Source organism: Protomyctophum bolini, assembly GCF_963924005.1.
Source record: "Protomyctophum bolini genome assembly, chromosome: 14".
Taxonomy (NCBI): domain Eukaryota; kingdom Metazoa; phylum Chordata; class Actinopteri; order Myctophiformes; family Myctophidae; genus Protomyctophum; species Protomyctophum bolini.
In genome coordinates, this window is record NC_137875.1 from 29,855,579 (window position 1) to 29,875,552 (window position 19,974).

At 40.4% G+C, this 19,974-nt stretch overlaps 1 protein-coding gene across 1 annotated transcript; it reads left to right on the top strand.

Moving 5' to 3' along the window:
- The first annotated feature begins 648 nt into the window (after positions 1-648).
- pnpt1 (polyribonucleotide nucleotidyltransferase 1) lies at positions 649-19,409 on the top strand. The gene is made up of 28 exons (XM_080781868.1): positions 649-851; positions 3,486-3,546; positions 3,977-4,051; positions 5,347-5,452; positions 5,811-5,860; positions 5,980-6,043; positions 6,134-6,181; positions 6,326-6,439; positions 7,964-8,150; positions 8,530-8,581; positions 9,576-9,633; positions 10,508-10,604; positions 10,795-10,897; positions 11,652-11,722; positions 12,027-12,063; positions 12,356-12,422; positions 12,557-12,646; positions 12,931-12,984; positions 14,197-14,306; positions 14,520-14,591; positions 14,688-14,751; positions 15,249-15,332; positions 16,246-16,329; positions 16,777-16,883; positions 17,096-17,151; positions 17,654-17,732; positions 18,043-18,090; positions 18,219-19,409. Exons 1-28 carry the CDS (start codon positions 736-738, stop codon positions 18,372-18,374), a joined length of 2,310 nt encoding a protein of 769 aa, XP_080637994.1. The 5' UTR covers positions 649-735; the 3' UTR covers positions 18,375-19,409.
- Positions 19,410-19,974: the final 565 nt, after the last annotated feature.

Here is a 19,974-nt window from a genome sequence, read left to right on the forward strand (position 1 = left end):
AGCCCCCATATATGGGGATATCCGACTAGGACGTTGGGCTATATGACATAGGACATGTCTACTAGACATGTCATATGTCATATAGCCCAAATATTTGGCCCGAGCCGACCTAGTGCTGATATCAGATAGATGTGGTAGAACCATATACAGTATGGATAGATCTAACTGGTTTAGTCATCGTGATTCGTGAGTCGTGACAAGCATAGTCGGAGAATATATAACAAGGGTTTAATAATAATTATTATTTCTACTATGGGAAGTGTCATTATTGCCCTCCCGGTCAAGTTATAGTACAAACCTGATGAATGCTAATGGTAATAGTAGGCTAAAAGTATTTGTACATACAAAAGCCTCTAGGATTAGAGAAGAGTAATATTGAATTCGGGTCTCTCAGTCTCACCCTGTAATTGAGAGTGGTGTAGTCTATAACTGTATTGGTTATTAATCCAAAAGTATTATTAGTGTCCATTTGGTCACATACAAATAATATAGGCTTTACAATTAATCTCTACGACTACAATAAAGTAGACTAGGATAAAACGGACCTACCGTTGCGTGAGGACGACGTATGGGGATCCCTTTTGAAGGTGCACACAGTGTCATCCAATCAGAGGACCAGCTTCTCGTTGTACTTGTTGAACTGTGACTGTCATGGAAGCCCCCATGCGCACGAAATTGAACACATTCTAAAGGCAAACAGTTCCCAGAAGAATATTTGTATTTAAAACATACATTATGCATTTGCTGCGACTCGGGCCGTCACTGGTTCGTTTAGGTATCCGTTTATGTCACCAGAGTGTGTACAGCAGGCATGGAACTCTGCGAAACGTCGTCGTGGACTTGGGAGAAAGGTGAGTTGACATCATCTTTCATTGCCTACTGCCGTTTTCTGTTTAGCTCTGTTTGATTTAAGCAATATTACACGAGAGGGTGTGGGTTAACGTGATTATTGCCACCACAGTGATGCGGTCAGGAACGAGACGGAGTCGAGTTCCGCAAGCATCACTGAAGTGGCAATAATCACGTTAACCCACACCCTCGAGTGTAATATTGCAATTCTACCACAGTTACCCTTAAAACTATTAAAATCGCTGAAAGAATATATATTTTTAATGACAGATGTAGTCACTACGACCACAACCTTCCCAAGAAACTAGCTAGCCTAGCCACCGAGTTTGCTAGCGCTCTGGGAGAACATAGCAGCTGAATTCTTTGTTTTGATTAGGTGGTGAACAGTGCTGGTTTAACCCACGGCTAGAAGGCTGTTTCAACCAATCAGATTGCTTCCTCGAAACGACCTGTGGTAGAATGATTCTTTCACAACGCACAGGGGTCTTGAACCATTTGCAGACCAAGGACCCCTTAGTCCACTTGCCAGAATATGAACCCTGGCATTTTGAGTAGTGACTGAGTACCCTAACGTTTTATGTTAGACATTTGGAGTATGGGTCCCCACTCAGCATCTAGAAACTGTCGTATGTTGACTCAGCAATATTCATAATTGGCATAATATGTGACCATACCATTAACAACCTATATACCTGTAAGGAAAAATGTCATCATGCTATAAGTAGCATGTGACATAGCCCCTCTCGGAACCCTCCAAAAGCTTTTATGATTGGACCTAGCTTTGCGTAGGGTTCCTGGACATTACAACATTTTCTAATGCGATTGTTGGAAAGCGGATTGTTGAAACTCCTCGTTTAGTCGGTCTGCGCGGTATTACTACGTTTTTTCCTGTTATGGTTTCCGAATGTGCGAACTATAAGTACCTGACATACCTCTGAGAATATCTCCTGTGTCGCGGAAGCCGTTAAGTATTTTTAATCCATGTTTGATTAAAAATGTCGCTTTGATTTCCTCTTGTTTATTTACCGTTTATTGTACCGCCTCCCGATGTGCGGTTGGCTTGTGCCGGCTACGTCATAGCTATAGCACCACTAGCTAGCCAGATAGGCGGTACAATGAGGTGTCAATAAACAAGGTAGGAAGAAGTGACATTTTTAATCAAACATAGATTAAAAATACTCAACGGCTTCCGCGACACAGGAGATTTTCTCAGAGGTATGTAAGGTACTTATAGTTCGCACATTCGTAAGCCAACACAGGAAAAAACATCGTAAAACCGCGCAGAATCTTTTCTCCTTACGTGTTTACATTGTATTTGTGTGTGCGTAACTGGTGGCAGCCCAGCGTGAACCAGGACCCAATGGGTAAAGTCATAAAAGTGTCAGAAACTACATTTGGGTTCTGCTTGTGGGGCTACATGTGACATAGGGGTAGGGGGTTTTCATAATGCTGAATCCATTCCAAGCATTAGCATCAGCATTTGGGCTAGCCCCACAAGTCAGAACCCAATGTAGCCCTACAAGCAGAACCCAATGCTACTGAAGTTTCTGACATTTTTTTGACCCAGAGCATGGGGTCCTATTCCACCTCCACCCTGCCACCGGGTACGCACACATAAATAAACTTAACACCTTCGGATAAGTCAATCTGCGCTCTTTGAGGACTTTTTTTTCGTGTGAGGGCTTCTGAATGTGTGAACTATAAGTACCTATAAATACTGCTGCGAATATCTCCTGTGTCGCGGAAGCCGTTAAGTATTTTTAATCTATGTTTGACCGATTTGGAAGCTTGGATTCATCTCTTCCTTCCTTGTTTATTGACACCTCATTGTACCGCCTATCTGGCTAGCTAGTGGCTATAGCTATGACAGAGCAGATCAGAGGCAGGAACGTAGCGACGCACAAGCCAACCGCACAGCGGGAGGCGGTACAATAAACGGTAAATAAACAAAGAAGGAAGAGAGGAATCAAAGCTTCCAAATCGGTCAAACATAGATTAAAAATACTTAACGGCTTCCGCGTTCCATCATTTCCATACGAAAACACATCACCGCACAGAGACCCTACAGGTCAGCCCGGTTCGGTTCGGATTGGGCTGACCCAGGGGGTTCCGAGAGGGGCTACATTTGGGCAAGTGGCACATGGGCAAAATCTTTATGAAACAAATGCAGTTTGAAAGAGGATAATTCAAGCTTTCCCTACAGCTGCAATGTTGGTGAGTTTAACACTGTACACTCTGTTACAAATGGAGTTTTTATGAGTAATTAATACTGAGTATTTTACTGGTTACTGTAGCTCAGGCTTTGTTATAAGATTCTGCAGCCCGTGATGACAAGTGCTGTGTGGATGCGGATTAGCCGCCATATTTGGTGAGACGATAAACTACCCAATATTGCAGCTGTATGGCAAGTTTGGGTTATCCTCTTTGTTGTTCTGGCATCTGCAAGCCATAGACAAAGAACTCCATATATGGGCATAAAAGGGACAAGGCCATAATAACTGGGTGGGGCATGCATTTCGAACTTGCATCGTTCCAAGTAGGCCAGTGCCCAACGGGCACCGCTCTAGTAATAATGAGTGGAGTAGACCTATTGCCGTGTCCAAATTTAATGTCATGTGTGGCGTTTTCTGTTTTAGGAAAATGGATATCTCCGTGGGGAAGTTTGCCAGATTTGCAGATGGAGCTGCAGTTATCCAGGTAACATTACTTTCATTTTTTTACATTTATTTAACCAGAATGAAACCACATTGAGAATGAAGTCTCTTTTTGCGAAAGCAGTGAGCACTTACTATGAGACCTAGCAGATCATGTCTGTGTGTCTGTGTGTCTGTCCCGCTATCCAAATATGGAGTGTGTTGCATCAGCAATCACTCAGCTCCATATATGGGCACAAAAGGGGCCAGGTCCACTCAGCTCCATATATGGGCACAAAAGGGGCCAGTGATTTGTTTGTTGTGGACCTGGCCCCTTTTGTGCCCATATATGGAGCTGAGTGCGTTCGCTTCCCGCGTTCGCGCGTCTTACTCGTATGAGAGTGAACTGGCCAAGAACAAATGTGAGTGCTGGTGTTTTTGTCTTGCATAAATGCTTTATGATTCAAATGTGCTTCTTCTTTCTCTCTCTGCAGCTGGGTGACACCTCAGTGATGGTGACCGCTGTCAGCAAGACAAAACCATCTGCCACTCAGTTCATGCCTCTAGTGGTACGTTCACAGACACCATGTTGTCCTCCATTTCAGAATGAGATCGTGGACTTAGTGTAGTCAATATCAATTTCTCTCTTTAGATAAACATTAGTTACAGCACTAAAGGAGATCATCATACTATGAAAAAAAAGTCTTGAAAAAGTATAAAAGAGACAAAAACAACAACAGCAAAATGTGTTTTTGTATGATTGAGGATGTCATTGCTAAATAGGGCAGCATGATATGAAAAGAATGTATCATGAGAATTTGGTTGATATTGCCATACAGTACCTTCCTTTTACAGAGGTTAACTTATTTCGTTATTGAAGTATTGCCACAGCTGATGTACTCTCCTATTCACCATAGCATTTACTTCATCATTGTTTTGTTGTGTTTTCCATTTATTTATTAGTCAGGTAATTAAATACCAGAGGTTGGACAAAATTGGATTATTGTTTCTCAACTGATTCCGACAGGAAATTAGGTCTACTAGCCAGGATAACAAATCTATCCTGATCTGCTCACTGCTAATACCCTAAATTTGCCTTAACCCATTTTGGGGCGGGAACCCCTTTTTGGTGTTTTAAACATTATGTTATAATTTAGCTATTGAAAATAGCAGATCTACAAGCTCACACAAGCTTGTAGGTCTGCTATTTTTGTAAAATCGAGAAAATATTTCAGAAAACTGGAGGATTTAGAAGACTTTTTTTTTAAATTTCGAGGTCAGGCCTAAATGGGTTAATCCAAGATGGCCCCATTAATAACCTATATAAGCCAACATTTTCTAAATGTCATTATGCTTTAAGTAGCATGTGACATGTCAAACTAGGGTTTTTTCATGATTCTGAATCCATTCCAAGCATTAGTTTTGCTTGAAAAACACTCCTTGGGCTAAAAACCATAGCCGTCATCACAAATGTGATGAGTTCAGCACATGCAACACAGGTCCAGCTGGAGTTGAATGTGGATGTTGTCAGCTTCTTAGGTGGTTGCTGCACTACTAATCAGCCCCTGGATCTTTATATTTGTATGCAGAGCATGGATTACATCTTTATATTTGTATGCAGAGCATGGATTACATCTTTATATTTGTATGCAGAGCATGGATTACATCTTTATATTTGTATGCAGAGCATGGGTTACATGGTGTGTGATAATGTCATTAATACAGATGGTATTATAGCCCTTTGTCACGTGCCCAATATACAAGTTTGTATCACCCTCATTAAAATAAATGATATATTTTGCAGTCCTAGTGCTATGAAGCATTTAGGGAACTTGTCTCTGATGATGATTGCTCTGAATAACAGGTGGATTACAGGCAGAAGGCAGCTGCTGCTGGCAGAATTCCCACAAACCACCTGAGACGAGAGATGGGCACCACCGACAATGAGATCCTTACTAGCAGACTCATTGGTATGATAATGAACACAGGCTCCACAGCTCCAGCACTTGTTGGTCTCCATAAGATAGTGCACAGAAATAATTTAATCATGTCCTGTCTAGGTTAGTGCGCTGATTATGTAAATGGTCTTGTACCACTCACTCTAATTATCTTAATGAGGATAAGGTCTTGATCACAGTATGTGTAAGTCGATTAACACATATAGTTTGTTGCTCAAACACACAATATTTACGTTTAATTAATCACCTTTTTTACAGACTTGTTACACCCTGATTGTTTTCAGTAATCGGGGAAGTTGTGTGCGTGTAATGGCATTCATACTTTCAAATTCTTTAACTATCTTATTCTTTTGTGTTTTTCTTTTTTCAGATAGGGCAATAAGACCTCTTTTCCCTGCAGGTTACTTCTATGACACCCAGGTCAGTTTAACAGAAACTACACTTAATTGGTAGTACATTTTCCTGATTCGACACATTTCGATTTATTCATTTGAGAATGCTTTTTTTCTTCAATTGGCACATATTCTTCTACACTGCAGATTCTATGTAACCTGCTGGCTGTGGACGGCGTTAATGATCCAGATGTTTTGGCCATTAATGGAGGTGAGTCCAGTCTCAGCTGTCCATGTCTTCTTAATAGTATTATACTCTGTGGAACTTTTATGCTAAAATTAACCTTCTGTTTCCTAACAGCTTCTGCAGCTCTGGCCCTCTCTGACATTCCCTGGGATGGACCAATTGGTGAGGAACGGAGTCAGATAGTGTTGATAATGAATACAACTCTGTTTGTTGTCTGTCAAATAGTAATGAATTCACCCTGTGCGTAGTTAATACGTTTCCTGCTGTGTGTGTGTGTGTGTGTGTGTGTGTGTGTGTGTGTTTCAGGTGCGGTGCGCGTGGGCTTAATAGATGGAGAGTTGTTGGTCAACCCCACAAGGAAGGAGATGACTTCCAGCATTCTCAACCTCGTGATAGCTGGATCCCCCGGCAGTCAAGTGGGTGAGTCGGTACACAGACTTGGAACCATAAACATACTGCATCTATTTCCTTCTGTTTCCATTTGACAAGAGACTGGTCATGACCAGGGCTCGACAGTGCGACTAGGTACTCGCATTTGCGACTAAAAATATCACTGTGCGAGTTGTAAAATTAAATTTGTAGCACAGGTGCGACTACAGGATTTGACCATTCAATCGTGATAAAGACAAGTCTCTGTCTACAGCAAGTGCACATTCTATAGTCGTGGTTCTATACCTAAATTTATATTTCTGAACGGCGGTGTCGTTCGCCAAAAAGAGAAGAGCTACAAGCTAACAACGTTCATTTGAAGATCTGTCCCCTTTGCTCCCACCGCCCCTCCCCTCCCTGTGTTGCTGCTCCGTGCTCTTCCCTGTCAGTAGACAGAAAAGAAGTCAGAGCGAACTCAACGGGATAGCATTAGCATGATAGCACAGATTCAGAAGGAATTGCTTGCAAAGTTTGTTTGTAATGTTCAAAGTTCAAACGTATCTTACTTTTAACCAAACGCGTGTGAAACAGCGTGCAGCCGTGCACGCACGCGCGCGCACACACATGGAGTGGACGGATTGATGTTTATCAAAAACAACCCTTGTTTAGCGTTTGCTTACAAAAGCGTGTGCCCAGCGTAAATGATAATGCGAATGACCGAACTGGCTGGATTACCGTATTAATATCAGTCAGTCAGTCAAATCCAAGGAGAACGTTACAATACTAATTCACCATCGAGCAGCCTCTGCACTGTCTGAATGTCACACTAACATGATAGAACAGCAGGATAAAAACGGATAGCCTGTCTATCCATCCATGAGCAACATATTATCTATCTAGCTCTGGTCCATAGCTCTAATGTGTTGCACGTATTAGAGGTATGGAATGGAACAGAGCTACTATCGATCTATCTACAAAGTATTAGCATAAAACAAATTGATTATATATATTATATGAAAACAAACATAACAATGATATGATGAATATCACTATTTTGTGATAATTGCTGAAAAGATAGTGATATAATATTTTGACATTATTTCCACCCCTACCTCATATCACTTCATTAAAGAAAAATCACACCCATGTTAAGTGATGGGCGCTCTTGTCATCATACATCAGATATCATCTCATACTGGCCAATCAGAATGCCTGTTGCCTGTGATTGATTAGCTGATTTGCTCGTTTACATATGACATACATTTTCCCTTCAATGTCAATGGCGTTTAATTTATGTCATATTTAGCAGAATTTTGACGAAATTTCTCTGTTGATCGTCAATGGCTCATTTTGAGATGTGTGGGGACAAAGGCTGTATATAGGAGGGGCTAGCGCCCCTTAAAAATACATCATTTTTCATCGTGCTCCTAAAATAATTTGTGTGCTACTAGATTTTTCAACTTAGGCGCACACGTGCTACTTGGAAAAATGCTAAGCGTCGAGCCCTGGTCATGACAGACAGTAGACAGTGCATGTTGAGACCAGTAAAATGGTTATGTTTGTCTGTCCTGCCAGTGATGATTGAGGCGTCGGGGGAAAATGTCATGCAGCCGGACTTCTGCCGTGCTGTCAAGGTGGGAGTCAAGCATACACAGCAGATAATCCATGCAATCCAGAAGCTGGCACGTGAGCAGAAAGTCTCCAAGCGCACCCCGGTCAAGATCTTCTCCCCACCGGCTGACATGGTGTTACACACACGCCAGTAAGATTGTTGTTTTTACCACACAGATTTGGTATTGGTGACAGGGGCACAGGATGGTGCAAAGGGTTGTGGGGTTTCTTTGGGAAAACTAGATGTAGTGGATGATTAAATGTTAATTTGACATAATCCCAGGAGGAGATTAATTTAAGATTCATTCGATTTTTACCACCAGTACCTGGTGGTGGACCAGCCACAAGACAAGACATGTTACTTTTTAAGTTTAATCAAGGGACAGGGCACTTATGCATTGTTTATATTTTCTGATATTTAAAAAATGTGTAAACATGATCAGCAAATTGTGATTGGCCGGAATGAGATGATGTATGATAAGAGTGCCCCTCACTTCACACGGGTGTGATTTATTTATTTTATCTTACAGGTCAGCCTCTGAAAGGATCTATGCTGTTTTTACAAATTTTACCCATGACAAGGTGAGTCATTTTTATATATATATATATACCGATGTGTGTGTGTGTGTGTGTGTGTGTGTATATATATATATATATATATATATATATATATATATATATATATATATATATATATATATATATTGCGGACCCAAGGCCCGCAAAATGTTGGAAGCAGGAGCGAATACTTCTTACAACTTCATTGTAGACAAGTGAGAAAGAAAGGCTACTGTACTGCAGCTTTTATACTCTACCTGGCAGGTTTAAAAAAACGCCACCAAATTAGCATTTGAATGCCTGTGCCTGTGTCCGTAAAGGTTTGACTACATGACAAAATCATAGTCATAGGAGAGGGAAGCTCAGGCGTGCTAATTTGTGTTCCTACAGTATGTTGTTCAGGGGTGCTCCAGCTACCAGGCACCCCCGTAGTCGTCGCCACTGGTTGGAAGTCCAGCCAAAATACAGAACAAAATATGAACATTTTGACTGATACATCTTGATTACATGACTCAAGAGATATTGTGCACTGATTTGATTTGTGTGAGCTTTGAACATTTGAAGGTCTATGACCAAAAGCTTGCTATATAAAAAAAGAAAATTGGTTTCCTTTTGGCTCTGGCACTTTCCCCAAGTCTACTGTGCTTTTTATCCCACGATTTTTGTACCTACCGAGGGGAAAAGTGTTTTTGAAGAAAATGCTAAATGGTGGAAACTGGCAATATAGTCTGGCATGACTACAATTGCATCATGAACTGAGGAATCCAGGGAAATGAGGCCAATTTCTCGGCTTACTGATAGTGTGTTCAAAGTTTCACAGCATTTGGACGATGCATTCATGACTCCTTTGCCTACTGGGAGTGCGTCCAAAATGTCAGTCCAGCGGTGCCTGAGATTAGCTTCTCTCAAAAACAGCCATCTGACCTGGCGGAGACAATAACCGATTTTTATTGTGTTATTTGGTCTGACATGTTTAGGAAACTAATTTAAAAGACTAACTTCTCTCTCCTCTTGTCAGATTTCTCGAGATGATGCCATCAACAAGATTAGACTTGAAACAGAGGAAATCCTAAAAGGTACAATTGTATTATTAAATGATGAATTGCATTTTTATAGCGCTTTTCCAAGTGCTCAAAGCGCTTTACAATGAAAGGCACGCATGCTGTCATTGTATTTGGTCACAAGTTAGTGTTGTCAAAGTTATTCTTAAACAGTAAATTATTACTTATTACTTTTAAAAAAAGTTCTATAGTCACACTACTTATTACCCCCTACCAAAAGTAACTAGTTACTTATTACTTTTTTTCCCCTCGCCCCCAGCAATTGTATCTTTTGTCCCTAAAAGTCTGACTTTGCATTTTCAAAGCAACTCCACCCCAACCCAGTCTACCATTATAAATAAACATTCAAACCCACATTTCCACAGAGGCTCATGAAAATAGCAACATGTTACTTTTGGAAAAAAGTTAATGTAATATTATTACTCGAAATGTGAAAGTAACTAGTTACGTTACTAGTTACTGGAAAAAGTAATATTACTGAAAGTTATTTATTACTTTAGTTACTTGACAACACTGGTCACAACATACAAAACATGATGGGTAACATTCTTATAGGTTATTTATTATGGTTATAATTTGAAGCCTGGTGGTCTATAAATGTGTTGAGACCTATTTGTATTTGTTAATTTCAGGCTTGCCACTCTGCACCACTATTGATTTTTGTACAAATGATAGGACAATTCTTAAGTTAAGTAGAAGCCACGTCAGTGTAATACCTCATTAATATGCCAATACACACCCCTAGAATGAACATGCCAAAAGCTCCACACTGATTCCAAACACATCTTCGACTGTGGTTGGAAATTTGACACCCCTTCTTTGAGTTGGTTGATTTCTAGGTTGCAGAGTATGTAATCTAATCGTCATGCATCTCCTTTGTGCTGTGCAGAGAGATTCCCTCAGGCAGAGCCCTTTGACTACATTGAATCCTTCAACACAGTGTCCAAAGAAATCTTCCGAAATCTGGTGCTCAACGAGTACAGGAGGTAAGCACAAGGCAAGGCTAGTACAAGTCAATGTAGCTAGCAGATAATAAACAAAGTGCAAACAATGGCCAGAAAGTGGTTGGAAACGTCAATGTATAGTCCATCTCTGTTCTGATAAGATATTGAGAAAGATAGCGAGTCATCATGTCATAGAAATGTGCTTGCTTGTGTGCGCATGCAATTCTGTTAGGTGTGATGGGAGAGAGCTAACTGCTTTGAGGGACATCTCCTGTGATGTGGACCTCTTCAGTCCACTCCATGGCTCAGCTCTATTTCAGAGAGGACAAACACAGGTACATGTGCAAGTACAACGTTTGATCAACCTTCCAAGTCGCAAGAAACATTTTCAACATGACCACTGATCATGACACTTAAATAGAACATTAAACAGTAGTCTATATATTCATGGATATAATATATCATATTACCTAATACCTACATAGATGTAGGTATTATATTAATAATTTATCATAATTCTTCATTAACATAGTATATATTTTATACTATCATTTAGACTTTAGAGTGTAAAGACAAGGTTACCCAAATCATCTCGTTAATCTGTTACTTCCCTATATATTGATTACAATGAATCAGATGTACTCGTGTAGCAAGTAGCCTTGCCGTTATCAATACAGAATCATGATCTTGTCATGAAAAGGCGTGTAGGACAGCAACTGATGCAGACAAACCTCCAACTTAGCCCAAGAACAAAAAACTGATAAACACTGTATAGTACCAGTACAATACAGACGAGCAAAGAAATTGCCAGCATTTGCTTTATCAGACCAGCTCAGTGTTTTGTTCAAGTGTACACTGTACACCTAGTAACCTGTATGTGTCCACAATCTCCACTGCCACACTGTGGATGATGGTTGGCTAGTTGGTCTTACCCACTCTATTTATTACTAGTAATCAGATTTACTCGCAGGACCTAGCAACAGCCTTGCGAATGTTGAATACAGTAACACCCTAGCAACCACGTGGATCACCCGGCCTAGAAACTGCCTAGCAACAGTACATTTTTCCTCACCTTCTCTTGTTGTGTAGGTGCTGTGCAGTGTAACATTTGATTCCTTGGAATCCAGTGTTAAAACGGATATCATTACCACAGCTCTGAGGTAAAGTTATACAACATGCTTCAAATCATATTCATATTATGTGTGATGTTGATGATTTGTATGTACTCTATGGAACCCCTGTGGGAGTGTAGCGCCCAGGATTACACTAGACAATTGACACCGGGTGAAATAAAGGGTTACAAAAATCATTTTCTAATTAGCTGTAAAATGTGTTTGACACTAATTACTAAGGGTTTACTTGAATTACCTAAGCATCCTTGTAATTCTATGGACAGAAAGCCCTGATATATAACACCTTGGCGAAAGTCAGCTATATATCTTTTTTCTTCTTCTTTTTTTACAGTGGCATCAAAGACAAAAACTTCATGCTCCATTATGAAGTGAGTAGGACAACCCTGTTTTTCATATGCACTGTCACATTTTCTTCTACATCCTGACAGTTTTCTGAAAAAGCTATGTTTCTATGTCAGTCGTTCTTCGATTAAAAATAAATAGTAGACCTACAAGCTCGTAGCGCGCCACTCAGTGGCGTGCTATGAGTTTGTACATTGCTATTTTTAATCGCTAAAGCATATCATAATGCTAACACCAAAAGGGGTTCCCGCCCTTAAGTGTTACTGTATGAGTATGATCCCACATAAATTGAACTTTTCCTTTTTCTTCTGATTTCAGTTCCCTCCATATGCTACCAATGAGGTGGGCAAGGTGGGGGGAATTAACAGGAGAGAGCTTGGACATGGTTTGTTTGTGTTTTGTTAAACTTGTCAAACATTTTCTTCTGTTTGTGTTTCATATCCACCCAGCCATTATTTCTACAACACCTGGCTCTTTGATATATTGTTTGTGTTTGCATTTGTTTGTTCTTTTCGCCAGGCGCCCTGGCAGAGAAGTCGCTGAGATCGATAATTCCAAAAGACTTCCCTTTCACAATCAGGGTGACCGCTGAGGTGTTGGAGTCAAACGGTGAGTTATTAAGACCTGCCTCCTGGACATGAGAGCAGAGGTTTCCAACTGTGTAATTCAACTGTCCTGTGGGATTACACACAGTTTACAACCTGCAAGCTCTGCCTCTTTCTCTCTTTCGTTATCCGTCTTTTGACCCCTCCCTCTGTCCCCTCCACACACACACACACACACACACACACACACACACACACACACACACACACACACACACACATATGGCTATTTTTGTCTTTATTCCCATTCTGCCATTACTCCATCTCTTCCTCCTGTCTTCCCCTCAGGATCTTCGTCGATGGCCTCAGCATGTGCAGGCAGCTTGGCTCTGATGGATGCAGGTACAGTGTAGACTCAATGATGCACTGACACAAGTAATGACATATACGGTACTGAGAGAGGTAACGGGACAACTCACCACTTTTCCATTTTCCTCCCGGAACTTTCTCTAACTATAAACTTTCATGACAGCAGACAGCCCAAGTACAAATATAATTTATGAAAAGCTACTACAGTGAAATCGGTTCACAGAAGTTGTTGTAGGCTATGTGGGGATTATCTGACGAGGTACCATTTGACAGAGCGTGCAATTACTTTTTATGTGTATGCTCGGAGGTATATACTAGATGTTGATGGTGATGTAATTAAGATATGTATCAATGCCGGGTTATAACTTTTTTGATGATGACGTAATAAAGATAGGTTTCAGATTGCATGCATGTATACATACAGACATTACCTTTAATTCCCCCAACACTGAAACATATCCTAATTACGTCACCATCGACAGGTACCCCGAGGCCATCCAGTTATACCCCGGATGGCCTCGGGGGTACCGGGTGGCATAATCGACAATCACCACCAGTATATTCTTGGGCAGCAGCCCCACTATGTCCATCGCTATACGTGACAATGGAACTTCAATTACAGGGATCAATGGGTTGCGCTGGGCCGAGTTGGCAGACTGGGCAACTTCTACATAACTCTTCAATAGCGTGTTTTGCGCCTGGCCAGTGAAACCTCTCCATGACTCTATCATAGGTTTTCTGTACGCCTATCTGTAAAACATTGGAATGAAATACTAAAGTCGGGTTATAACTGGCCGTCAATGGTGACGTAATTACGATATGTTTCAATATTGGTTAGCTAACAGTTAACTTATGTATATGTAAGTTGAAAAGTACTGTGGTCTGCTGGGTTTTTTTATGCGTATGACGTGGTATATAGCCTTTCCACAGGAGTATCTTTTTTATATTTTTTCAAAAAGAATACAAACAGCCAATAGCATATTACTAAGTTATCCCCCTCACTGGGGAAAATTCCGGGCGGAAAAACAGGCAAGCACCGGGGTGAGTTGTCCAGAATACAGTGAAATCGCCCTGATTTTTGTAAGATTTTTACACTTTCACAATTTTCTATACTAAGCTACTGACTGATATTTTATACGTCATCATTCAAAGCATAAACATTATGTTAAGTCTAGTGCAGTGCTGTGAGGTATACATAACAACTCAAACTTCTGGTGGATAAAATGCCCTATTGTATGTCTCCAGGTGTGCCCATATCCTCTGCTGTGGCAGGTGTAGCCATTGGTCTCATCTCTAAGCCCAACCCAGACAAACCTGCTGAGATCCAAGACTACAGATTACTGACTGACATTCTGGTACACATGGCTTGGCTGAGATTGTACCCATGTACATGTTTTGAAATGGCAGAAAGACAAATTCATGTTTGAGTATTGTATATATTTAATTAAATTAAACTCTTTGTTGCAGTAGTTTCCCCAAAATCTAGAAGAAGGGGTGCTACTGCAACTGAAACTAACTTCTATTCTGAGGTTTTCTGAATATGGGTTGATTATTTTTTTTATAAACAGGGAATAGAGGATTACCTTGGAGACATGGACTTCAAATTGTCAGGAACAGCCAGAGGCATCAATGCCTTACAGGTACTGTGTGGACACTCATAGCTTTGCTCTCAGACCATGCAAATTCAAGACTTGTGTATATGATTTGTTGATTTCATTCTTACGTCTAACTTTTAGGCTGATGTAAAGATTCCAGGCTTGCCTCTGAAAGTAGTCATGGAGGCAATCCAGCAGGCCACAGGTAAGCACCAATGGCAATGAAACTTTGAAAGATGAGGGCCCAGTTAGGGCCGGGGACTTAATTTTCGGGCCTGATGAGAACTCATGTGAAACTGAAATGACCGTATTTGTGTTTTTCTAAATAGGCTAGTGCTATCAGCTGAATTTGTAGAAGGAAGGTAGGAAGTCCGCACACTGTTCTTAAGCTCCCAGTAGTTTATTAGGAATCAATGGTCAGGAATCAACGTTTGGACCCCTCAGGGTCTTCAATCATTCCTGATGAAGACCTGGAGGGGTCGAAACGTTGATTCCTGACCATTGATTCCTAATAAACTACTGGGAGCTAAAGAACGGTGTGTGGACTTCCTACCTTCTTTCATGTATATTTTTGTCCTGCACCCGTCAACATTTTTTGAGATGTGCATGCTTCCCGTTTGGATGTTCTCTCATCAGCTGAATTTGTACCATATGTAATTTTTGTCCCCAATTCTCATCTGTATCAAACTGACCCTGCTCCAGCTGCAAAGAGGGAGATCCTAGGGATTATGAGTAAAACTATAGCCAAACCCAGGGCTAACAGGAAGAAAAATGGGCCGCTTGTTGGTAAGCCGTGTGTGTGTGTGTGTGTGTGTGTGTGTGTGTGTGTGTGTGTGTGTGTGTGTGTGTGTGTGTGTGTGTGTGTGTGTGTGTGTGTGTGTGTGTGTGTGTGTGTGAGTGAGAGAAATAGCGTTTGTTGACCACCAGGTGTCACTGTTGTGCAGCCTAACACACACAGGCCAGGGAGGAGGGTTTGTACAGTACAGTACAGCACCACTCACTTCAGACTGGTCTTATTTTTGATGGGCGCTATATACAGGTTTAATGTTTGTTTTTAGTTCAATGTTTGTTTTAAAAACGCTATTGACAATGAAGGGAAAATGCACGTCATCTTGTCCCTAACAAACATGAAATGCCATTATAACAAAGATAATTTAATGTTTGTTTTGTCACCGTTTGTTTTACATCACCATTACATCACCATATTAACATGAGTTAGACTTTTATATTAGCGCCCCTCACTTCAGATGGGTGTGATTTTTTAGTCTTAAGGCCTGAAGATGATATGCTCTGACTGTATGAAGGTTTTGTAGAGACAAACCAATAGAGGGTATGCGCGTGACATCATCATCATACCCGGAAGTTATGTAGGAATGCCTACTGAGTGTCAAAAAAACTACTTTCTGGCCTTGACAGCCCATACTGTACATCCAAACAGAAAAGTCCTATCTGATTGTATTAAACAATGTTAAACGACGTTAAACTCACTTTGCCACTCAATTTGCCATTCACTTTATGCATGCGCATAACTTCTATAGGTGCATACTGCATACACAGGTCATCTTGTTGAGTGCCACTTTTCTCAAGTATCTTGTCAAAATCCAACCTACCTGCCTGGTTTGAAATTGAAAGATTGTATTATTTCTATTGTATTTTTATTCTGATCTGGTGTGTTTGGCTCTTTTAATATTTTCTGTAGAGAATGTTCGGGTGCCGGTCTCCAGAAGAGCACGTTTTGTTGGCCCAGGGGGCTATAATCTCCGCAGACTACAAGCAGAAACAGGTAACACTCTGCACTAATTTAGAAATCAGCCAGTACTTTTGATCATGAGGCTGTAGGAATCATTTGGGGGACAATTTGTGTCCGTACAATCCGAGTCTTTGTACAGCGACTAGAGCCTTGACTTCAAGCTAATTGTGTTTGGCCAATCACTGCTGACCCGCCAACTGGAGAGTGTAGTGGTTGAGGGTTGAAACACTCTAAGAAGGTTGGAGACCACCTGATGACCTCTCTTCCAGGCCAAGGCTTCATCCAGTAGAAATGGATCTTTGATGTATTTACAAACTGTTGCATATAAATAAGCCAATATCCAATATGTTTTATAGCACTGTAACATTGTAATTTGTAACCGATTTTCCAGTCGATAGAATAAGCCAATATTAAACAAAAACGTTTTTTTTTATTATATAGCCACTGTAATATTTTAACAAATATTTTGTCATTGTCCAGGTGTTACGATAAGCCAAGTGGACGAGGAAACGTTCCGTGTTTTTGCTCCAACACCAGGAGCCATGAATGAAGCTCAGGAATTTATCAACGAGATCTGCAAAGATGATGTGAGTCTGCTCAAGAGCAAAAGCCAGGGATCCCTGGCTGATTCAAATTTTAGTAGTTTAACACTTCATAAACCTTCTGAAGTTGAGGTGGTATACAAGGCTAGTAACTAAACCTTGTCAGTGCTACTATGTACAAAACCCTCTGATGGGTCATCTGAACATGTATACATACTCCTAACCTTTATTTTTGTGCATGCGTGTTTCTTTTGCAGCAAGATCTGCAGCTAGAGTTTGGTGCCGTCTACACTGCCACCATCACGGAAATAAGGTAAACTAGCATTGTACAATGGTGTCTCTCGTTTATCTCTCATTTATCAAGTGTGGCCCCAACCAGGTGTAAGATAATTTTACCCTGATGAAAAATACAATTTCATATGTGTGAGCTACCAATATGGTGCACAGACACCAAGAGTAGACATATGGAAATTTGCATTGGACGGAATGCCATGTGTTGATTCCTGACTAAGAGCTATGACAGCAGCTCGGATGGCATGTATCGTAAATTCTCTTTCCCCCCCATCTTGTCCTAGCCCTATCCCAGTCCCCCCAGACACCCAATGAAAATACAAGTTTAATGAATACTGAACAATGTGTACTGTAAATCCTCCTTAAAATGTACACAATTTAGTTTGACTCACTTCCACAAATGAGACCCATTGTTGATTCAGGTTTGCAACAGTGAGATATAATTTCCTATTCGGTATCATCTTTGCAAATGACATCCCATGTATTTAAACAGTTCCTAAGCCCTCTCTCCCCTTTACTTCCAGGGACATTGGTGTGATGGTGAAACTCTATCCTAATATGAGTGCTGTCTTGCTCCACAACTCCCAGTTGGACAACAAACGGGTTAGTAAATCTGTGTGTCTGTGACAGTGCTAGGGGCATTGCATATGTGGCAACAACACCTGGCATACAGTATAAATAAATTGATTAAAACAAACTAGATCGATTTTAGACGGTTGTCTGGTGCATATGTATGTGTATGTCTGTGGTATATGAAATGGGTTAAGAAATCGCACTCTGCTTTTATTTATCAATTTATTTAGTTTAGTGAGATTTTTTTTTAACGTGACACAATATTAATTTCTGTAGTTGATGTTTGAGCATAGCTTAGCAATTATTTAACCTATGGATATGCCTTTTGTCTTTTTTTTAGATTAAACATCCAAGTGCTTTGGGTTTAGAAGTTGGACAGGAAATACAGGTATGTCATCAGTCAGTCACTTAAAAAATGGCCCAATAAGTACAACTTCTTGACTTCAACTATTTAACCACCTATTTCCCATTATTTTTGTGTGAACTCCTTCTCTCTATCTGGACCACCGCCGACAGGTCAAGTACTTTGGACGAGACCCAACAGATGGCAGAATGAGGCTTTCACGGAAGGTACTCCAGTCTCCTGCAGCAATTGTCGTCAAGACACTGAATGAAAAGCAGAGCATCACTATGGGAACAGGCAATAACCAAGCAGAGAGCAGCTCTTTGTGATGTGACAAACTGGTGTTTAACCAAATTCTGACCATGGCTAAACCTTTATTCACATGGACGGAGCGACGGACACTGCCATGAAACTTTGTGGTTGAATCCTGGCACAGCAGCACTACAAAAATGCAACAGTGCTCAATGCACATTGCAGACCAAACAGGATGCTGTTTTCTGTGACTTTGTGGATATCAACGGAACTTCAGCTTATCAGAACGGATGCCTTTCTGATAGACACATGCAATGGTAGAGAAGTGTTTTTACCACACGTGGGACAATTATAGGATGAACAATTTCTCATATTGCAAGGAACTCCCCTTTTTTTTCCACTATAGAGTTCCTGCCATGGGGGACCAAATAAAATCACACCCCACTCAGTTTTTCATGTTTTTTATATTGATAAAATGTCATATGCAAATATGCACTCCAATTCTGCAGCATAGATCCTCCTTAAGTAGTCTACTCTACTTGTCCAACGGAGATTTAGATCAGAAAATGTGTACCGTTTTATTCATGTAGCATGGATAGGGTTGAATTGGTAATCGATTTCCTGGAGAGAGTGATGGTCATATATATCATTCACTCAAGTGAATGATGGCTATTCCATTATCAACAAATGTTGGGTGTTACTGCAGAGAATATTGCTGTATAATCCCTCTAGCACTTCAACTATTACTCAATTACTAGTACTGAAAATCTCATTTCAGTACGGCTACTGATTTATTCTTTAAAGGGGAAAAAAGTATGTTTGGTTAAAACTATTTCATAGTCTTATTTTCACTTTCAAGTTTTTTTGTTTTTTTTTTTGATCTGTCATTGTTATGTTTGTACCAGCTGAATTGTGGAGACTCGAGACTCATCATCCTGACTATATGTGGCTATAAAGAAATATTCACTTTGACTGTTAAATGCATTTATTGCATAATTCTGTCACAATGAAACAGTAATTGTAGTCATTTATCTCAAAGCAGAAAATTTCAAGTAGCCAATCAATTTCATTTGCATACATAAACCTTTGCTTCATCTAAGTTAGACAGCCAACATTAAGATTTATTTTCATATCGTATGTTATCTGCCTTTGCAGGGCATATTGCCTGAGGCAATTTTAGTATGGCTACACGAGGCTAATGTTAGAAAGCATAATTGTATAAAAAATTATATAAATTACTGTTCTGGCCACTATGCCCATAGCTGCGTGTATTGCAGAGGCCCCAAGTGATTTGCAGATTGGGTTGAAAGTCGGTTGGTGGTTTTACAAAACTACATCGCCCTCACAAGTCGGACCCTGCGATCCTACTGATATGTCTATATTATAGACATATCAGTAGGATTGCGTATGTTTATGTCAGAAATGTTGAGTATGGGTCCCCAGCATTTATTAACTGAAAATGTGATATATTTCTTTTAATGGTATGGTCACATTAAGGGCCAATTATGAAAATTGCTCAACATAATATGCAAGTTAGCATCCGTGAGCCCACTGACCACAGGCTCAGTTGTTAACTTGTCATATGAGATTATTTAGGAAGCGCTTGTTTTAAGTCTGTAAAAGAATCCTCAGGGACTCATGCAGAATTAATTAAATTCAATTTCTGAGACACCACCA

What these genes read in the sequence shown, in the direction of transcription:
- pnpt1 (XM_080781868.1), top strand. Translation starts at nt 736, where the DNA reads ATGCATTTGCTGCGACTCGGGCCGTCACTGGTTCGTTTAGGTATCCGT. An exon ending in GTTACTTCTATGACACCCAG is followed by an intron (nt 5,861 to 5,979) that starts GTCAGTTTAACA and finishes TCTACACTGCAG; the next exon opens with ATTCTATGTAACCTGCTGGC. An exon ending in ATCCCCCGGCAGTCAAGTGG is followed by an intron (nt 6,440 to 7,963) that starts GTGAGTCGGTAC and finishes CTGTCCTGCCAG; the next exon opens with TGATGATTGAGGCGTCGGGG.